Below are 18,787 nucleotides of genomic sequence, written 5' to 3'. Positions count from 1 at the left end.
ACAGGCAGATTATGGATATTAGCAAAATACAGTGTGGCGTAAAATGAATTTTATACAAACAGTGAATAATGTCTAAAAATACGAAATAAATTATTGCGTAAAAGCTTTATGTGTACAGTTGTGTTGGGAATAGTGACAGATGTGGTGGTGGTTTGTCGTTGCAATGGTAATAGTAGTCTAAGAACCATCTTTGCGACTCCTACAGTTAAAAACAACATGTTTCTCTGCACAAAATTATCTCCGTGTGACCTACCATGTGTCCTCGAGGCCCTGAAACACTCTATATTGCCGTTGTGGGCTTGGAATTCTGAAGAGATACGAATTGATAACTGTCGTTGATTCGACGATTGCTTGTCAGTATCACTGTTTTGCCTGTCACGGTTTGTTTTAACGCACCAAGACCTATTTACATAGTTTCGTTACTTACCTCTCTCTGTACTGTCAGACATTGAATCTTCTGTTTCCTCTTCGAAATCGTCGAAATCTTCCTGCCCCTCAGGTGAAGACTTTGATTCTGATTGATTATCTGAAAAGAAAAAGGGATTATAACCAACACAGTGTACATGAACCTCACTTTCCGAGCCGTTCATCGTCAAATACAGGGTCTACAGATGCAGATCGCAAAACTGAAAATAACAGTCTATTATACGGCCATCCATAACCAAACTTTTGCATGTTGAATGAAAACCGCTGCAGCTGTTGTAAATACTTTATTAAAGCCACGACCAGTTTCGTAATTTTAAATTACTTCATCTGGCGCAAATATTAAGTGGTCAAGCCACCGTCATATTCCTACCCTTATCCTTTCTTTAAAATTTGATAAATTTCACAAAAAGCGATAGTGATGGATTAGAACGCGACAATGAAACTAGAACCGTAGCTGAAGCCGCCCCGGGACGGAACGCTGCGACTGCGTGTATGGCACTAGTCACGATTGATTTTCGTACCGCTGCTAGAGCGCAGGGAAATGCAGCGATTTTTTAACCTTTCTGACCGCACCAGTCGAAGAGTGCACGCCGATACTCTGGCGTGAGTGGAAGACGGGCTATAGTTCTGTATGCTCGTAGTTCCACTGGTGATAACCGGTTGGCGACAGGTCGTGTTGACAAGTCTGGAGTCACAAGCCCTCTTACTTGTGCTATGGTAGATGTACGACCTGCCACTGTGCCCTTACAATACGACGATCCTGGAGCGCATCTGTACTGCGTGGACGTACTGAGCCTCGCTACAGGTGTGAGAATGTTCGCGTGACCACTGATATCAGTATCGTTGCACAACAGATGCAGCACGTCAGACGTGTGTGGCAAGTCTCCGAAAGGACCATTCGGCCAGTCTAAAACCCAAAATCTGACACCTTTCAAACTCGGTCAGTTGGCTGTGGGAGGCACGAGTGCGTTTTTGTGGCATGGTTGCTCGCTTGCTTCACACATTTGCGCCACGCTGCGCATTCCTGTTAGTACTACACTGAGCATTCCTATTAAAGGGTAGACACAGATGGCACTCTGGTAGCTATGCCACTACGCTAGCTGTTGGCGGACGACGTTCAAACCATTGCCAGAACATCTACTATACCCCAGGTGGCCTGTGCCGACATATGATCAAAATCGACGTCGTCTTTCCAGGTGCACTAATTTTTTCCGGCAGTGTAACTTAAATCATTTTCTCATATTTGCCTTTTATTCAGACTTACGTGTGAATATTTTGTTCAAATGGCTCTAAGCACTATGGGACTTAACATTTGAGGTCATCAGTCCCCTAGACTTAGAACTACTTACACTTAACTAACCTAAGGACATCACACACATCCATGCCCGTGGCAGGATTCGAGCCTGAGACCGTAGCAGCAGCGCGGTTCCGGACTGAAGCGCCTAGAACCACTCGTCCACAGCTGCCGGCGAACATTTTGTCTCGTTACTGCTTTACAACACACTTTTAATTATTACATGATTTCAGTGTCAATTCAGTCATTAACAGTTGGCAAATTTTGCTCACTTTTGAGCTGGCGATCATAAATTGTTAATCTGAAATCAGAATTCCACACAGTTTCAGTTACTTAGTCAAAACTTTGGCTAGCTACAGTGCATGATTTGTTTCAACCAATCTTTCGGTTAGCATTGTTCTTCGGGATCTATTCCTTTTCTTGTTAAATAAGGAACATTAGGTACACCGGTCATTTGAATCACTTATTACCGGATGCTGTAGGCATGAATATCCCGCTAAGAGTGTAGTGTGTGCTGTTATTCGATTTCATCATAGTGAGGAGCTACGCCTGATTTCATGCAGTCCACTTAATGTCACTGTCAAACGTGGCAATGAACTGCGGCAATGCTGCTGGAATTTTGAAGAAGGACGTACAGACGTTCATGCTGCAATTGGTCAGGGAAGAAAGTGTGTATCAACCGGTGATCTTTTCCAGCGAGTGGATATGTCGATTCGAGAAAATCGTCTACTAAGGGCAGTTCAGAACAAGCGAAGAGTGATGTCATTAGCACCGTCTATTCTCATTATAATGCTAGGCCGCTCATTGCAGCTACAACAACCATGCTGCTGCAGCGTTTCCGATGGCTAGTATTTTATCACCCACCATTAAACCCCGACATGGCTCCCTCTAATTTTCATCTCTTCACTCACATGCACCACTGGCTATGAGGGCGTCATTTTGGCACAGACAGTGAACGGCCTATCAGTACAGAGAATTGGGGGAAAGCACAGGCGGCTGCCTTCGATGACGGGGTGTATTGGAGAGTTGGTACCACGCTATGACAGAGAAGTAGCTGAAAAGTGTATCTAACTGTTCCAATTTTTTTAAATTTTGGCTGTGGTTCCCATTCCACGACCAGTCTGATCTTGGAAAAAAAAAATGCTCTCGTATATTCTGCGATATTGCTGCTCGCGTCACTGTCACTCGAGTGTAGAATCGATGGGTGCACGAGAACCATACTCAACGCCATGTACAATGTTAATGGCCCCACACAACTAGCGCCCGATAGGATGGACGTCGTTCGCTCACCTGTCCAGCGTCTTAAAGACACGTCAAGCGCCCTTACATAGGACGCGGGCTTGTTTACAGCAAGACAAGTATCCAAACGGACTGTGGAAGGATTCTAGACCACCACAGACTGTCAAAGCGAAAACTGTTGCAGCTTCTCTTGACGTGGCAACGGAGAGAGGGACGCAGGCACCTGTGTGCCCAACGACAACACTAGAGAAAGGAACTGCACCACGTCTGGTTTTCAGACGAGTGCCAGCTTTTTGTCCCTCATCACGATGGATGTGTCAATGTGTGGAGGCTCCGATAACGAACGAACGTTGCCAGATTGCATTATTAATCGCTATACGGTTCCAGCATGTTGCTGTGGGCCATCTTTGACTTCTCCGTGACGTCATCTACAAACAAAGGAACATACGACCACATGTTGCCAATGTTTTGGCGGTCTACCTCGATACAGAGAGTTTTCGATATCTGCCCTTACCAAAACATTCTCCAGATTCTTCACCGAGTGACAATAGCAGGTCATGCCGAGAGAGTGTCACGGATCCACTATCCAGCAACTAGGATTGATGAACCCTGGTAGAGATTTGTAGCAGCAAGGCTGTACTTGTATCATCCATCAAACGAAGAGAACACAACGCGTGCCAGATTTCCTAGACTTCGCTCAGTGATATACGGTTCAATATGAGCGAATTGTCTTTCTTATCCGTAGATACTTGACCATTTCTGAGAAAAAGACGGTCAAAGTTTTCAAGGTACTTTATGTGACTTTTAGCGATTAATTAATTCGACCGAAGTGGTGGCGCAGTGGTTAGTGTGACGGCTTCATACTTTTGCGCTCCGTATTCGAAACCCAATAATCATTTTTATTTTTATTTTTGTTTTCCATGTATCTACCCATGTCCGTAGAAGATCACTACACGGATGTTTTCCGGTGTGTACTGAACTGACGTTGTCCTTCTTCGTCTACTAATTGTATGTCTGGTGAAAGAATTAAATAAAACAAAAAATAATAAATTCTTCGAAAAATTATTTGAAATTGTTTTCCGTGAAATTCCTGTTGTGTATCCTGATTCACAGTCAGTTACAAGCACGAGTTTTCCGAAAAGTTATCCGTTATACGTGCTTTCCCGCAAAATTATTGCCAACGCGTGATATCTTCAGCTAAGTGAAAGATGTTTTTCCCAGAGTGAAATTCAAACGAAATAATGTCACTGTGCCAAATCAGCCTACGCGCGATGCTCGTGCTGCGAGGAGTTTCTATGTTTACTATGTTTCTACGATGGGTATCATCTACGGGAATGCACCCAATCATCCTGAAGAACAAACATAAAAATAAAACATATTAGAATTAAGAATGAAATATAACAATATGAGAATTTAAAAAGATTGTAAACAGTGAAAATACTACACACACACACACACACACACACACACACACACACACACACACACACACACACATATATATATATATATATATATATATATATATATATATATATATATATATATATATATTCGTGAACCCCAGTTATAATTTCACAGTAAATGTAACGCACTTGTATGCCGTAACTTGATAAGAAACGTTCGTGTAGTAACCTTCTTCAGGCATGGATAGATAAATGAAAGGAAAAAAATGACATAAATAAAACAATAATCGGCTTTCGAACACGGGACACGAAAGAGAAAGTCTGCGACACTAGCCACTGTGTAACCAGTCGGGGTGAGCTGATATCTAGCTAAAATGCATTTAAATTAGGTCCAAAACTTTGACTGTCATTTCCTCAGAAACGAGCGAATATCTACGGATACACCAAGACACGTATTCGCTTATTTTACTTTCTCTTCCATTGACCGAAGTTTGTGGTTATGGCACTTGCCGTGTTCTCCTCGTAAGATCAGTTCTTTTCGATGCAGAGCTGCACTGATTTTGAGAGATGGTAACTATGTGTGGTAAATTTCTTAACCTGTACATCCCTAAATCACAAATTTAATCATGTATTTTTTTATATGCACAAAAATTAAAATTTCGTTATTTACTGTACATCATGGTCTTGCAACTATACTGATGCACTGTGTACTTCCTCTACAAGACATCAAGCCATAGTCTTATTTCTTACTTCACTTCACGTCACGATGAATGTGACGAGCGCACATAGTGTGTTTTGTTACGTTGGCGACATGTCTTAGGGCCGAAATGTTGTGCCCGTTGGACACTATGAACTGGCAGTACACCCGTGGATTTTTCGATCAACAAATAGGCATGGAGCAACTGAAAAATCATACGTTTATTTTGTTACTGGTCAAGGAAGAGGGTGAAACTTGGAGCACATAGCCTTCTTCTCTATAAATTGCACCAATGGAGGGGTGAGTAGTTTATGCGGTCTGTAAGGGTTCTATATCGAGCGAGGGGAGCAAAGTTCTTTGGGAGACGGACTTACTTTGGGCATTGTAGTCTCGACAACGCGAGTTTTCGGAGCTGAGCTCACTTGCGTTTTCAAGTTACCAGTATGAGCTAGAGGGTGAGAGCTGACGGCCAGGGATGAAAGAGTGGCGCGATAGGAGGTACAGACAATCTTAAATGAAACGAGTTATACTGAATATCGTGAGCGTTCAGACTGAGATAATTGACGACTATAGTTAAGAACGGAAGTATGATAAAAGGAAACGTATTAAAGAATTCAGATAAAAGTAGAGTAATGAAGAATTATGAAAGAAATGTGTCGGAACTTCAGTGGCTGGTGTGTTTAAAATCAATTATAGCGCCTGTGATGAGAAATGATACTTGCCCGAAATGTTATATAAGATCAACTAAATTTCAAGAGAAATATTACAGAGTGACTACAATCAGATAAAATTAATGTTGTTAAGACAATGCGATTGTGGGTGCAAACTGAATTATTATTAGGATAAAATTCTTATCTAATAAATATGACTTTAATTGCAAGTGCTTGTAAATTACTAATTGTAACCAAGAACATTACGTTTTCCATTAAAGCACAACACAAAAATGTCACCAACTATATCAAAATACCGAAAGATGCATATGGGAGAGGTAATAATTTCCGAAGCACTTAATGAAATTTTCGATCACTAATGAGAGGAGTGGGGGGGGGGGGGGGGGGGGGAGGGTGTGAAGTATCAGGAAGCCTATAAATATATTCGGCAACAAACACAACCCTACAGTCATTCGTGACAGCCAAATATTGCACTATTTGATCAAAAGTATCGGGACATCCGTATGTAACGTGGGATTGATCACTAGGTTACATGAGAGGTGGACCCGCCAGTATAAAAGAAGGCAGCGAGTTTAGTGTTATAAGTAGAGAAGCAGTAAAAGTAGAGCTGGTCGGTCAGGGAAGCTCTGTCTTCGAATGCGGGGCAGTCACTGGATATTATTTGGGTAACTAATACTTCAAGGACATTTCAACTCTTCTAAAGCTGCCCAAGACGACTGTTGGTAACTCAAATGGGAAGTGGAATCGCGAAGGAACAACCATAGCTAACCCAAGACCACGCAGAACTGCTGACGGGTAGACACCGCCGAGTACTGCAGGGGGTGATAAAAAAAATCGCATGAAATCAGAGGAAGAAACCACTCGTGATATTTGAAGTGCTGCCGACAGTCCAGCTAGCACATTGACTGTGCGTTGGGAGTTAGAAAGAATGGGGTAAAATGGTCGGGCAGCTCTCCGTAAGTCATACATTTCTGTAGTCAGTGCTAAATGACGCCTTAGGTAGTATAAATAACGGCGGCGCTCGACAATGGAAAACTGAGAATGATTGATTTAGAATCGTGAATCATGCTGTACTCTGTGGCAATCCTGTGAAAGGATTTCGGTTTGGGGAGTGTCTGGAGAACTTCACCTAGCGTCACGCGTAGTGCCACGAATGAAATACGGAGGAGGTGGTGTTACGGTATGAGGCTGTTTTTCGCGGTTAGAGTGTGGTCCTTTTACTACGTTTTATTTAACGTTGAACGTGAAAGAATGTGAACAGATTTTACACCACTGTGCACTGCGAAGAGTAGAGGAACAGTTCGCAGACGACAACTGTTTGTATCAACTTGACAGTGCACCCTGCCATAAAGCAGCACCAATAAGATAATGGTTTGTGGACAGTAACATTCCCGAAATGGACTGGCCTGCCCAGAGTACTGATCTGAACCCAACGATACATCTTTCGGATGAGTTAGAACGTCGATTTCGTTCCAGACGCCGCCGTCAGTGTCAGTACCTTCTCTGGTTTCGACTCTTGAGGAAGAATGACCTGCCATTCCTCCACAGACGTTCAGATCTCATTTATAGCATCACCAGCAGAGCAGAAGCCGTCATAAAGGCGAAGGGTGGAAACATCGCATATTGATGTCCACTAACAAGTGTCCGGATACTTCTGATCGAGCGTGTTATATGAGTGGTACAATATAGTGACAATGCAGCGTCTACTGTATCGTACAAGTGACACAGAACTGATTTTTTTTCTCGTTGAATGATTGAGATAGCAACTGAAGATTAGCTCGAATGATAATATTATCGCCGGCCGAAGTGGCCGTGCGGTTAAAGGCGCTGCAGTCTGGAACCGCAAGACCGCTACGGTCGCAGGTTCGAATCCTGCCTCGGGCATGGATGTTTGTGATGTCCTTAGGTTAGTTAGGTTTAACTAGTACTAAGTTCTAGGGGACTAATGACCTCAGCAGTTGAGTCCCATAGTGCTCAGAGCCATTTGAACCAGAACCAGAACCAGATAATATTATCTATTTACTTCTTACCTCTCCTCTTACGCTATTCATGAGATAATCTGCTCAAAAAAAGTACGTGTGTACGCTTAGATTCAAGTGAAGCCTTATGATAGTAAATAAAGACATTTCTGTGAAATATAGACCAAAAATTATCGGTACAGAGGCAGCCCTTTCGGTGGAGCATTTCTTTTCACATCTGTGAAAAGACTATCTGCTATTGATAACATTCAAGGCGTGTTGACCAATCTCATATATTTTTAACATGCTTGGATCACACTTGGCACACTTGGCACACTGTCCACTAGGTGGTCTAGAGGTTGGCGCTCCACCATGTCCCACACTTCGACGGTGATGCTCCGTAGGTTGTGTGGTGTAAGAGGGGGGGTTGCTGCGACGATGCATTCCACGTTTCAGTCATGCGAGATATACTCAATCTGGTTCATGTCAACAGAGACTGTAGGCCAGTCCATTCGGTTGCTTCATGCCTTGTCGAAGTGCGTTTCGCGTGGTTGGCGCATTGTACTTGTGCATTTTCTGTTTGAAAGACATCCCATCGACGAAATGTTTAATACTATATCTCGAAACTGCAAAGGCCTCAAATTATCGTCGATAGCGATGAGAGACCTAAGGCATCCGTAAATGATACCAACCCAAAAGACAACTGACCCACCTCTCGCCAAGCGGAGTGGCCGCGCGGTGAGAGCCGCCATGTCACGCATTGCGCTGCCCCTCCAGCCGGAGGTTCGAGTCCTCCCTCAGGCGTGTGTGTGTGTGTGTGTGTGTGTTCTTAGCATAAGTTAGTTTAAGTAGCGTGTAAGTTTAAGGACGATGACCTCAGCAGTTTGGTCCCTTAGGAATTCACACAAATTTGAACATTTGAACCCACCTCTCTGCTGCAATCGTGGAACTGCATATCTGAGATAGGCATTGGTACTTAGACGGTTCCACCTCTTTCTGTATCAATCATCATGGATCATACGAATGTAGCCCTCGAAGACGAACAAAACGATACGCCGCTGCTCCAGGTTCTCTTCCATATGTTCCCTCGTCTACCTTCTTCTCGCACCAAGTTATTTCGGAGTTTATAGTGTTGTTCACAATGGACGCCTAGAGACTAAATTATAGCTTGGTAATGGTTATTTATTATCAACACAGCCCACCTAGTTGTTTTCAAAAAGGCAAATTTGGAAATTTGTGGTAAGGTCTTATGGGACCAAGCTGCCGAGGTCATCGATCCCTAAGCCTACACGCTACTTAATCTAACTTAAACTAACTTATGCTACGGACAAGACACACAACCATGCCCGGGGGAGGAATCCAACCTCCGACGGGGGGAGCCGCACGGACCGTGACAAGGCGCGTCAGACCTCGCGGCTACCCCGCGCGGCGCAAAAAGGCAGCTTGCAATTCTGCTGCTTTCTCTTCCGAGTACGTTGGTGGCAAAGTTTGTAGGTTGCGATCATCGGCTGACGTTGGTGATTTTCAGCGAACATTACGAGGTATATCATCAATCTCTTGTGCTCTGATAATTCTTGCTATAAAGTGACGATGTTAGCACGGTCTAAACATGATAACAACCTTCGAGGCATATTGAAACACTGGAATGTGCACGGAAGTCTTATTGTCCCGTTCGCAACTGGAAGAAAAGAGCGCACTTCTGAACATGCATTACGTAGGTGGCTGTAAGATGCGAGTTCCTGTAGTTACGAGGGTATTTAGGAAGAGGTATCCGGACAACATCACAAACCATACATATTACAAATATGGTGCAAAACAGTTTTGAGGAGTTTAAATGTAATCTAGATGCATTAACATGTAACAATATGGTCTTACAATTAGCTCTTAACAACGACAAATGCAGACATTAAGAGGAAAGCACTAGCAAAGAAAGGGGAAAGAGGAATCAATCCGAAACGAATGAGGAAAATATTGCAAGGCTTAGAAAAAGAAAACAAAACATTAGGAACAGAAGCTATTAAGGAAACACAGAAATGGGAAGGATAGGGAGTGTAACAAAAACGTTGTCTTGAACTGAAAATTGGCTAGAGGATAATCATTAAACAAAAACGTTACTGATACTCGATTTTTTTATGCACGCTCTCAGTTGTAATTAATTTTCTTGAGAAACACCTGTGACTGGCCATTTATTTTCAAGGAACAGACTTTGACATAATTTTGATATAATGTCTTTGAGTATTCTTGGTGTGCCCACTATGAAAATATGGTCCGTATTCTACTGCCAATACACTGGCCGAGGTAACTGCTATATACCAGCGGCGTTAGATATAACGCAGAGAATAATGTAATAAAAAAATTCATCGACTAAAGAACAAGAATATCTATAGCACGATTAATACCGCAAACGCAACGCTGAACCAGTACGTATGCGTTAGAAGTGTCAGGTGAAGGCGGAGCTTACCTGTTGCTGAATCGGATCGCTTTAAAAGGAATCAAGTGGCACAAATTCTTGTTATGTCTCAATAAAAAAGTCCCTGTTTCCCAGCGAACTACCACGACATTCAAAGGAACTTTCCGGTTGGCTATAGAAGAAATTATTGACCTATGTGGTACAGTGGCTAATACAATGGACTCGTATATGGATGTAATGGGATGCAAACCCCGTCTCATAAACCATGTTTAGATTGTGAGGGGCTTCTCGAATGATTTCAGTAACATTTGTGATGATTACTCTAGCAGATCATGACCACTTTCTTTTTCCATTCTACTGTAACTGGGTGCTTCTCTCCACTAATCTCGATGTCGACGTTCTCAAGACATGAAAAAGCTACACCATACTACTTCGTTGGTCTGAAAATAGATACTAAGGATCTGGTGCATGAATACTCGTATTACCATGTTAGCCTTGAATTTGTGCTCCCCACATGCACTGGTATAATTTGTTCTTAGTTTTTTTGACCCAACTTTTTCTGCTATTGCACTTAGTTCCCTTACACGTTTCGTTCTCTTGATAAGAAAATTTATATTTTTCTTAACTTAATAAATTTTTCCCTGCATGTTCACGATTTCCATTCAATGCTGACCTGTTCTCCTTTCAATATTTTACAGGCACTTTGGGGAATTGCGCCAATGACAATATTCTTAAACGTAACTGTTTTCAAGTCCACAAAATCAGAAGAAAACTAGTATTACATTTTCGTGATGTGTACAATGTAGCCACTGGTGATGCTTTGTCCAAAAAATGAACTTCACTTTGCACTGCACTTACAACAAAGAAAAAAAATAATGACAGCTACTGCTCTGAAGCTACAGTATTCAGGTTGCAGTCTGTGCAAATTAACATTACACCTCGCTGCGCGCCGGGCGTTGTGGCCGAGCGGTTCTAGGCGCTTCAGTCTGGAACCCCGCCACCGCTACGGTCGGAGGTTCGAATCCTGCCTCGGGCATGGATGTGTGTGATGTCCTTAGGTTAGTTAGGTTTAAGTAGTTCTAAGTTCTAGGGGACTGATGATCTCAGATGTTAAGTCCCATAGTGCTCAGAGCCATTTTTGCACCTCCTACGCTTTAGTTCCTCACCCTAATTACAGAAAAGAGAATAAAACTCATTAGTCAATGGTTTTGTTATTTTAATTCCCAATCAAGTCGGCAGCCGCCTATGCCGCATCCTGGGTGCCTGGCAGCGCAGACCGAGTGATTCTCAGTGCAACATGGTTTGAGCCCACTCAAGGAACAGTTCGGATACGTAAACATATTTTCCTAGCTGCAAGCGTAAGAGAGACTTGATGACATTATCGAAATTTTAGTCAACTCCGTGACGGTCGACTTACTACGGGAAAGGTGTTATATTGTTGTCCGCAGCTCGTGGTCGTGCGGTAGCGTTCTCGCTTCTCGCGCCCGGGTTCGATTCCCGGCGGGGTCAGGGATTTTCTCTGCCTCTTGATGACTGGGTGTTGTGTGCTGTCCTTAGGTTAGTTAGGTTTAAGTAGTTCTAAGTTCTAGGGGACTGATGACCATAGATGTTAAGTCCCATAGTGCTCAGAGCCATTTTTTTTTGTTATATTGTCCTCCTAAATTAACTTCATATTTCCTTGTCATATCAATGACATATTCTGAATTATTCTCATTTAAGATGTAACTTTGATTTATTAGACATCACCATGGCAGTGAGAGAGTCTACACAGCATCGGTTCAATAGCTCCGAAAGTGAAAAGATTATGAAATGGCAAGATTATACACTTGCTAATGTTTGTATCTTTCTCGCTTCAACCAGCATGATTTTCTGCATTTTTGTGAATCCACAGTTGAATTCCAATATGCATCTACTATTACGACTACGACTACGACGACGACGACGATGACCTCCACCCACCACCACCTTTTCGCGGTTTTCCTGAAGAGTTACACTTGCCTGACAAGACTACACATGGACACAACAAAATTCAAGGTGAAAAATGCGTTGTATCAGGCAATAGTATTCAAACTCTCCTGCTACAGACAGTCCTTATAACATTTAGGTAAGATATATAACGCGTCACCTCAGCGTCTTCTGTGCAAACTTCTCGTAAAAGACGTACGTCAACGGTATAACAATTCAGATAATATTAAAGAACAAATATACACCATGTACTCGAGAATTTGTTTGCATTTCTAGTTCCAGTATTAAAGGTTCACCCGTCTGTACTCTCTGGCAATTTGGAGCTGAAATTTTAGAATTCGCCTGAGTTGTCTGGGGATGACTTTGCACAGGAATGCTATTTTTATCGTTGCAAGGTATCATAATTCCTGATATATGTCTGACACATTTTCCTTGGTTTTTTTTCTGTTTTCACCCTAGGTTCACATCTAGGCTTTCAGCGGGCTTTCTCACCGGATTCGTAAGGGCGCTGTTTGTGTCCTGATTCATTACCTGTGCGTAGCTATGGTAGTTCATGCAATATTTTTCTCTGTTGCCTAAGAGTTGTTTCCTGAGTCATTGGCCTATGAAATGTCCATTTCACAGTTCTCAGACCAGAACTCCTTGTCTTCCCCGTTTACTCCGCTTACGTCGTAATTTGTTACCCTGTTGTTCATTTGTTCCATGCATGTTCTCCATCATTCACACCTGTGTTGTCATAGCTGTTGGCAACACTTTACTATCAGGTTGAGGGCTACCAGTCATTTCCATTTTTTAAATTTCTTGTCGAATATTTGAGTTTGTTACTTTTCGAACATTTCATTGTCTCACTGCGTTGCATCTTTAATTATTTCCATATCTTGACATTGATTTTCTATGTTATTTTCACCCAGTTTAGATAAAGTAGAGTAATGTTACTGTCATTGCTCTTTCATATCCGCTGCACTGTTTTTGCTTGAATCTGTTCCGTACAACTCACTTTTCCAGTCTCCGTTACACTGATCCCTTTAAGCTGGAAGAAACTGTTGTGTAAGTGAAATGTTTCTCTCTTCCACAAGAAAGTTGCACTGATCTGTAATTGCGAAATTCTCTAAAATGCAAAGTTGAGTTACCTATGGAATGTATGCAGGGCTGTTGTTAGTATGTTACATAACCCTACGACCAAAGGTAAACAAAACTAAAAGTTGATTTGGGAATTCAGTTTGGCGCCTTAATTCCAGTAATCCTGCAATATGTTCATTTGAGGAGGATATTAGTGTTAACGTCCCGTCGATAACGAGGTCGTCAGAGACGGAGCACAAGTTCGTTGGTTGGTTGTTTGAGGTTTAAGGGACCAAACAGCAAGGTCATCAGTCCCTTGTTTCAAATATACTCCATTCTGCTAATGGGACATCTCAGAAAAGTCAGAACAATAAAACGGAAAAAGGGAAACCCGTAAAGGGGCAGTCACGTTGTCATTGGTAAAAAAAATAAAACAAAATGAGGAAAGTCGGCAAGAGAACGAACCCAACACTATGCTGAAGCAGCATAGGCAAGACCACCTGTGACTTAAAAGGTACAACTGCTATAAAGCAGAAAGTACGTATGGGAATAGAAAGACTAACCAAGCCTTAAAAAAAAAGGGTAAAAACAGAGTAAAAGGGGAAGAAAAGAGGATTCCGGTCAGGGAGGTGAATCGGGAATCTCTGAACACTGCCTACAGTGGGAGACACCCAAATACTCACCGCCCTGCCCCAACACCAGAGAGAGATTAAAAAACTTAAAACTGAGAATAAAAACCACTCTCCCGGAGGAAACCGAGAACCAGAGAGACCATCCGGGAATCGTCAGCCAACATCAAAGGTAAAGTGTGGGGGAGTCTGTACTTAGCACGCAGAGCCAAAAGAAGGGGGCATTCAACCAAAATGTGGGCCACTGACTGGAAGGCTCCACAACCACATAGCGGGGGTGGCTCATCACGCAAAAGAAAACCATGGGTCAGCCTGGTATGGCCAATGCGGAGACGACACAGTGTGGTCGAGTCCTTTCGGGAGAGGCGAAAGGAAGAACGCCATGGGCCTGGTGTCACCTTAATTGCACGAAGTTTATTAGACAGGGGAGTAGCCTCCCAAGAATTGGCCCATAACTGTGCGAAGTGGGATTTGATGTGAAGTCGTAAATCCGCTGCAGGAGGGGTTACAGAAAACGGGGGGGGGGGGGGGGTAAGTAACTGCTCCCCCAGCCAAACGATCAGTGAGCTCATTACCCGGGATACCCACATGGCCAGGGACCCAAAGGAAGTCAATGGAACAAGCAGCACGGTGAATATCAGCGAGATGGTCATGGATGGCAGAGACCAAGGGATGGCGCGAAAAACACCGGTCAATAGCAAGAAAGCCACTCATCGAGTCCGTACATAACAAAACGCGGTGGTGTTGGGATTGTTTAATAAAGGTAAGGGCCTGGGAAATTGCCATCAATTCCGCAGTAAACACTCCACATGTAGGTGGCAGCAGATGACTTTCCGTTCCAACAGAGGACGCGAAGGCATACCCAACATGATCAGCAGATTAAGAGCCATCAGTGCAAAAAACAACAGCATCCCGAAACTCCCATAAAATTTGGCGGAAAAAGGAACGGAACACCACCGGGGGGATGGAATCTTTCAGACCTCGGCGGAGATCCATCCGAATTCGAGGCCGAGGAACTAACCAAGGAGGGGTGGAGGGGAGGGAGCGAGGAAGACAGGACAAAGAAGGAAGCTGAAAATCACGGCAAAGAGACGCAAGGCGCAGCCCAACCGGTAAACCCGCCCGAGGGCGGGAGTCGGGTGGGCGACGTCCATGGTATGGGAACAGGATAGAATAGGAAGGATGAGTGGGAGAAGAACGGATAGTGAGGGCATAAGACACCAGAAGCTGGGACCGCCGAACAGAAAGGGGGTGGATCCCAGCTTCAACCAGGAGACTATCAACATGGCTAGTAGGGAAGGCACCGGTGGCCAAACGGATACCATGAAGGTGGACTGGATCCAGCACGTGCAGTGTGGAAGGAGCAGCTGGACCATAAACTTGACAACCATAGTCCAAGCGAGACAGAACTCGAGCACGATAAAGACGGAGGAGGAGGGAACGGTCCGCACCCCAAGAGGAGTGGGCAAGGAAGTGAAGAACATTGAGTTTACGGAAACAACCTTCAGGAGTCTGATATGGGGCAGCCAAGTGAGCTTGTTGTCGAAAAGAAGACCCAGGAAACGAAATTGTGGAACCACAGGCAATCGTTGTGCAGCGAGATAGAGCTCTGGATCAGGGTGGATCGTAGTACGGCGACAGAAGTGGACCACCCGCGATTTTAAAGGAGAGAATTGAAACCCGTGTGAGAGGGTCCATGCAGAGGCACGCCATATAGCCACCTGGAGCTGCCGTTCTGCAGATGCCATCGAAGAGGAACTAACCCAAATGCAGAAATCATCCACATACAGGGCAGGGGCGACCAAGGGACCGACAGAGGCCACAAGTCCATCGATAGCAATGAGGAAAAGAAGGACACTCAAGACAGAACCCTGTGAGATGCCCGTCTCCTGGGTCCGTGGAGAACTAAAAGCAGTACCAACTCGAACTCCGAATGACCGATGGATCAGGAACTGGCGGATAAAAATCGGGAGTGGGCCCCGACGACCCCACTGATGAAGGGTTAGTAAGATGTGATGGCGCCAGGCCGTGTCATAGGCCTTGCAAAGGTCAAAAAACACTGCAACCAAATGGCGGCGCTGGGAAAAAGCCTGCCGAACAGCGGATTCCAAGCGAAGTAAATGATCGATTGGAGATCGTCCCTCTCGAAAGCCACACTGGTAAGGGGACAATAGATCCCGAGATTCGATGACCCAATTGAGCCGACGGGCTACCATCCGTTCAAGTAACTTACAAACAACATTGGTCAAACTAATTGGCCGATAGCTGTCAACAGATAGGGGGTTCTTACCAGGCTTAAGGACAGGAACCACAATGCTATCCCTCCACTGAGAAGGGAAGTCACCCTGGAGCCAGATACGGTTAAACACCCGAAGAAGATGTTGCCATTGTGGAGCACTGAGATGTTGAAGCAGTTGGTTATGAATGGAATCTGGGCCAGGGGCCGTATCATGAGAAGAAGATAGAGCAGAAAGAACTTCCCATTCAGTAAAAGGTTCGTTGTAAGATTCTGACTCACAAGTGGTGAAACATAAGGTGGGAGCTTTAGCCTGCTGTTTTTGATGAAGGAAAGCAGCTGGATAGGAGGCTGACGCTGATGCCACTGCAAAATGGGTCGCAAGATGTTCTGCAAGAACTAATGGGTCCGTACAAATGACATCTGGGAAGTGAAGGCCTGGGAGGGTGGACTGCCGATGGCAACCTTGGAGAGAGCGAAGTGTAGCCCATACCCGTGACAGAGGGACAGTGAAACCAAGGGAAGACACGAATCGTTCCCAACATATCCGCTTGCTCTGTTTGATTAAATAACGGGCTTTAACGCGACGGCTTTTAAAGGTAGTAAGACTGGCTACGGATGGGTGCCTCTTAAAGTGTTGCAAAGCTCGACGGCGATCACGGATGGCAATGGCAATAGCCGTTCTCCACCGGGGGACTTGCCGGCGACGAAATGGTCCAGATGAGTGCGGGACAGCAAGCCTAGCAGCGCGAACAATCGCGTCAGACACGTCACGGAGGACGTCATCAATACAACCCGACAAAGAGGGAGAAAACGCGACCTGTGCAGTGTATAGAGGCCAATCGGCGCGTTGGAAAGACCAACGAGGCAACCTGGCCATCGGGGAATGGGAAGGGAGCGTGATAATCAACGGGAAATGGTCACTATCACAAAGGTCGTCGTGTGGCGACCAGTGTAATGAAGGGAGGAGAGAGGGAAAAGAAAGAGAAAGATCAATGGCAGAAAAGGTACCATGACCGGCACTAAAATACACTCCTGGAAATGGAAAAAAGAACACATTGACACCGGTGTGTCAGACCCACCATACTTGCTCCGGACACTGCGAGAGGGCTGTACAAGCAATTATCACACGCACGGCACAGCGGACGCACCAGGAACCGCGGTGTTGGCCGTCGAATGGCGCTAGCTGCGCAACATTTGTGCACCGCCGCCGTCAGTGTCAGCCAGTTTGCCGTGGCATACGGAGCTCCATCGCAGTCTTTAACACTGGTAGCATGCCGCGACAGCGTGGACGTGAACCGTATGTGCAGTTGACGGACTTTGAGCGAGGGCGTATAGTGGGCATGCGGGAGGCCGGGTGGACGTACCGCCGAATTGCTCAACACGTGGGGCGTGAGGTCTCCACAGTACATCGATGTTGTCGCCAGTGGTCGGCGGAAGGTGCACATGCCCGTCGACCTGGGACCGGACCGCAGCGACGCACGGATGCACGCCAAGACCGTAGGATCCTACGCAGTGCCGTAGGGGACCGCGCCGCCACTTCCCAGCAAATTAGGGACACTGTTGCTCCTGGGGTATCGGCGAGGACCATTCGCAACCGTCTCCATGAAGCTGAGCTATGGTCCCGCACACCGTTAGGCCGTCTTCCGCTCACGCCCCAACATCGTGCAGCCCGCCTCCAGTGGTGTCGCGACAGGCGTGAGTGGAGGGACGAATGGAGACGTGTCGTCTTCAGCGATGAGAGTCGCTTCTGCCTTGGTGCCAATGATGGTCGTATGCGTGTTTGGCGCCGTGCAGGTGAGCGCCACAATCAGGACTGCATACGACCGAGGCACACAGGGCCAACACCCGGCATCATGGTGTGGGGAGCGATCTCCTACACTGGCCGTACACCACTGGTGATCGTCGAGGGGACACTGAATAGTGCACGGTACATCCAAACCGTCATCGAACCCATCGCTCTACCATTCCTAGACCGGCAAGGGAACTTGCTGTTCCAACAGGATAATGCACGTCCGCATGTACCCCGTGCCACCCAACGTGCTCTAGAAGGTGTAAGTCAACTACCCTGGCCAGCAAGATCTCCGGATCTGTCCCCCATTGAGCATGTTTGGGACTGGATGAAGGGTCGTCTCACGTGGTCTGCACGTCCAGCACGAACGCTGGCCCAACTGAGGCGCCAGGTGGAAATGGCATGGCAAGCCGTTCCACAGGACTACATCCAGCATCTCTACGATCGTCTCCATGGGAGAATAGCAGCCTGCATTGCTGCGAAAGGTGGATATACACTGTACTAGTGCCGACATTGTGTGTGCTCTGTTGCCTGTGTCTATGTGCCTGTGGTTCTGTCAGTGTGATCATGTGATGTATCTGACCCCAGGAATGTGTCAATAAAGTTTCCCCTTCCTGGGACAATGAATTCACGGTGTTCTTATTTCAATTTCCAGGAGTGTATGTAGGGGAGCCATCATTAAGAAGGTACAGGTCGTGGTCTGCAATAAATTGGTCTATAAGAAGACCTCGTCTAGATGGAAAGGCACTGCCCCACAAAGGATGATGAGCATTAAAATCCCCAAGGAGGAGGAAGGGAGGAGGAAGTTGCTGAAGAAGGGTGGTTAAGGTAGCAGGTGTAAGAGTCCTGTCAGGAGGGAGATAAAGATTGCAAACCGTGATTGCAGAGTCGAAGTGGACCCTAACAGCAACCGCTTCCAATGTAGTTTGAAGAGGAATCCACGTGCTAGCAATGTCTGTACGGACCAATGTACAAACGCCACCAGAAGCCCACAGGGGTCCGACC

The 18,787-nt window shown here is 45.4% G+C and overlaps 1 protein-coding gene across 1 annotated transcript in view; it reads right to left on the bottom strand.

The window, feature by feature from the left end:
- Window positions 1-590, bottom strand: part of LOC124556183 (suppressor of Mek1-like) — a 132,618-nt gene extending 132,028 nt beyond the window's left edge. Inside the window, exons 1-2 of the mRNA XM_047130178.1 lie at window positions 575-590; window positions 428-526 (exon numbers count right to left, since the gene is read on the bottom strand). Coding sequence (XP_046986134.1) covers window positions 428-526; window positions 575-590 — 115 coding nt within the window. The remainder of the gene's footprint in view (window positions 1-427; window positions 527-574) is intronic.
- Between the last annotated feature and the right edge of the window lie 18,197 nt (window positions 591-18,787).

The sequence above is a fragment of the Schistocerca americana genome, chromosome X, assembly GCF_021461395.2.
Source record: "Schistocerca americana isolate TAMUIC-IGC-003095 chromosome X, iqSchAmer2.1, whole genome shotgun sequence".
In the NCBI taxonomy this organism is placed as follows: Eukaryota; Metazoa; Arthropoda; class Insecta; order Orthoptera; family Acrididae; genus Schistocerca; species Schistocerca americana.
This window is presented reverse-complemented; position numbering and strand designations above follow the sequence as displayed.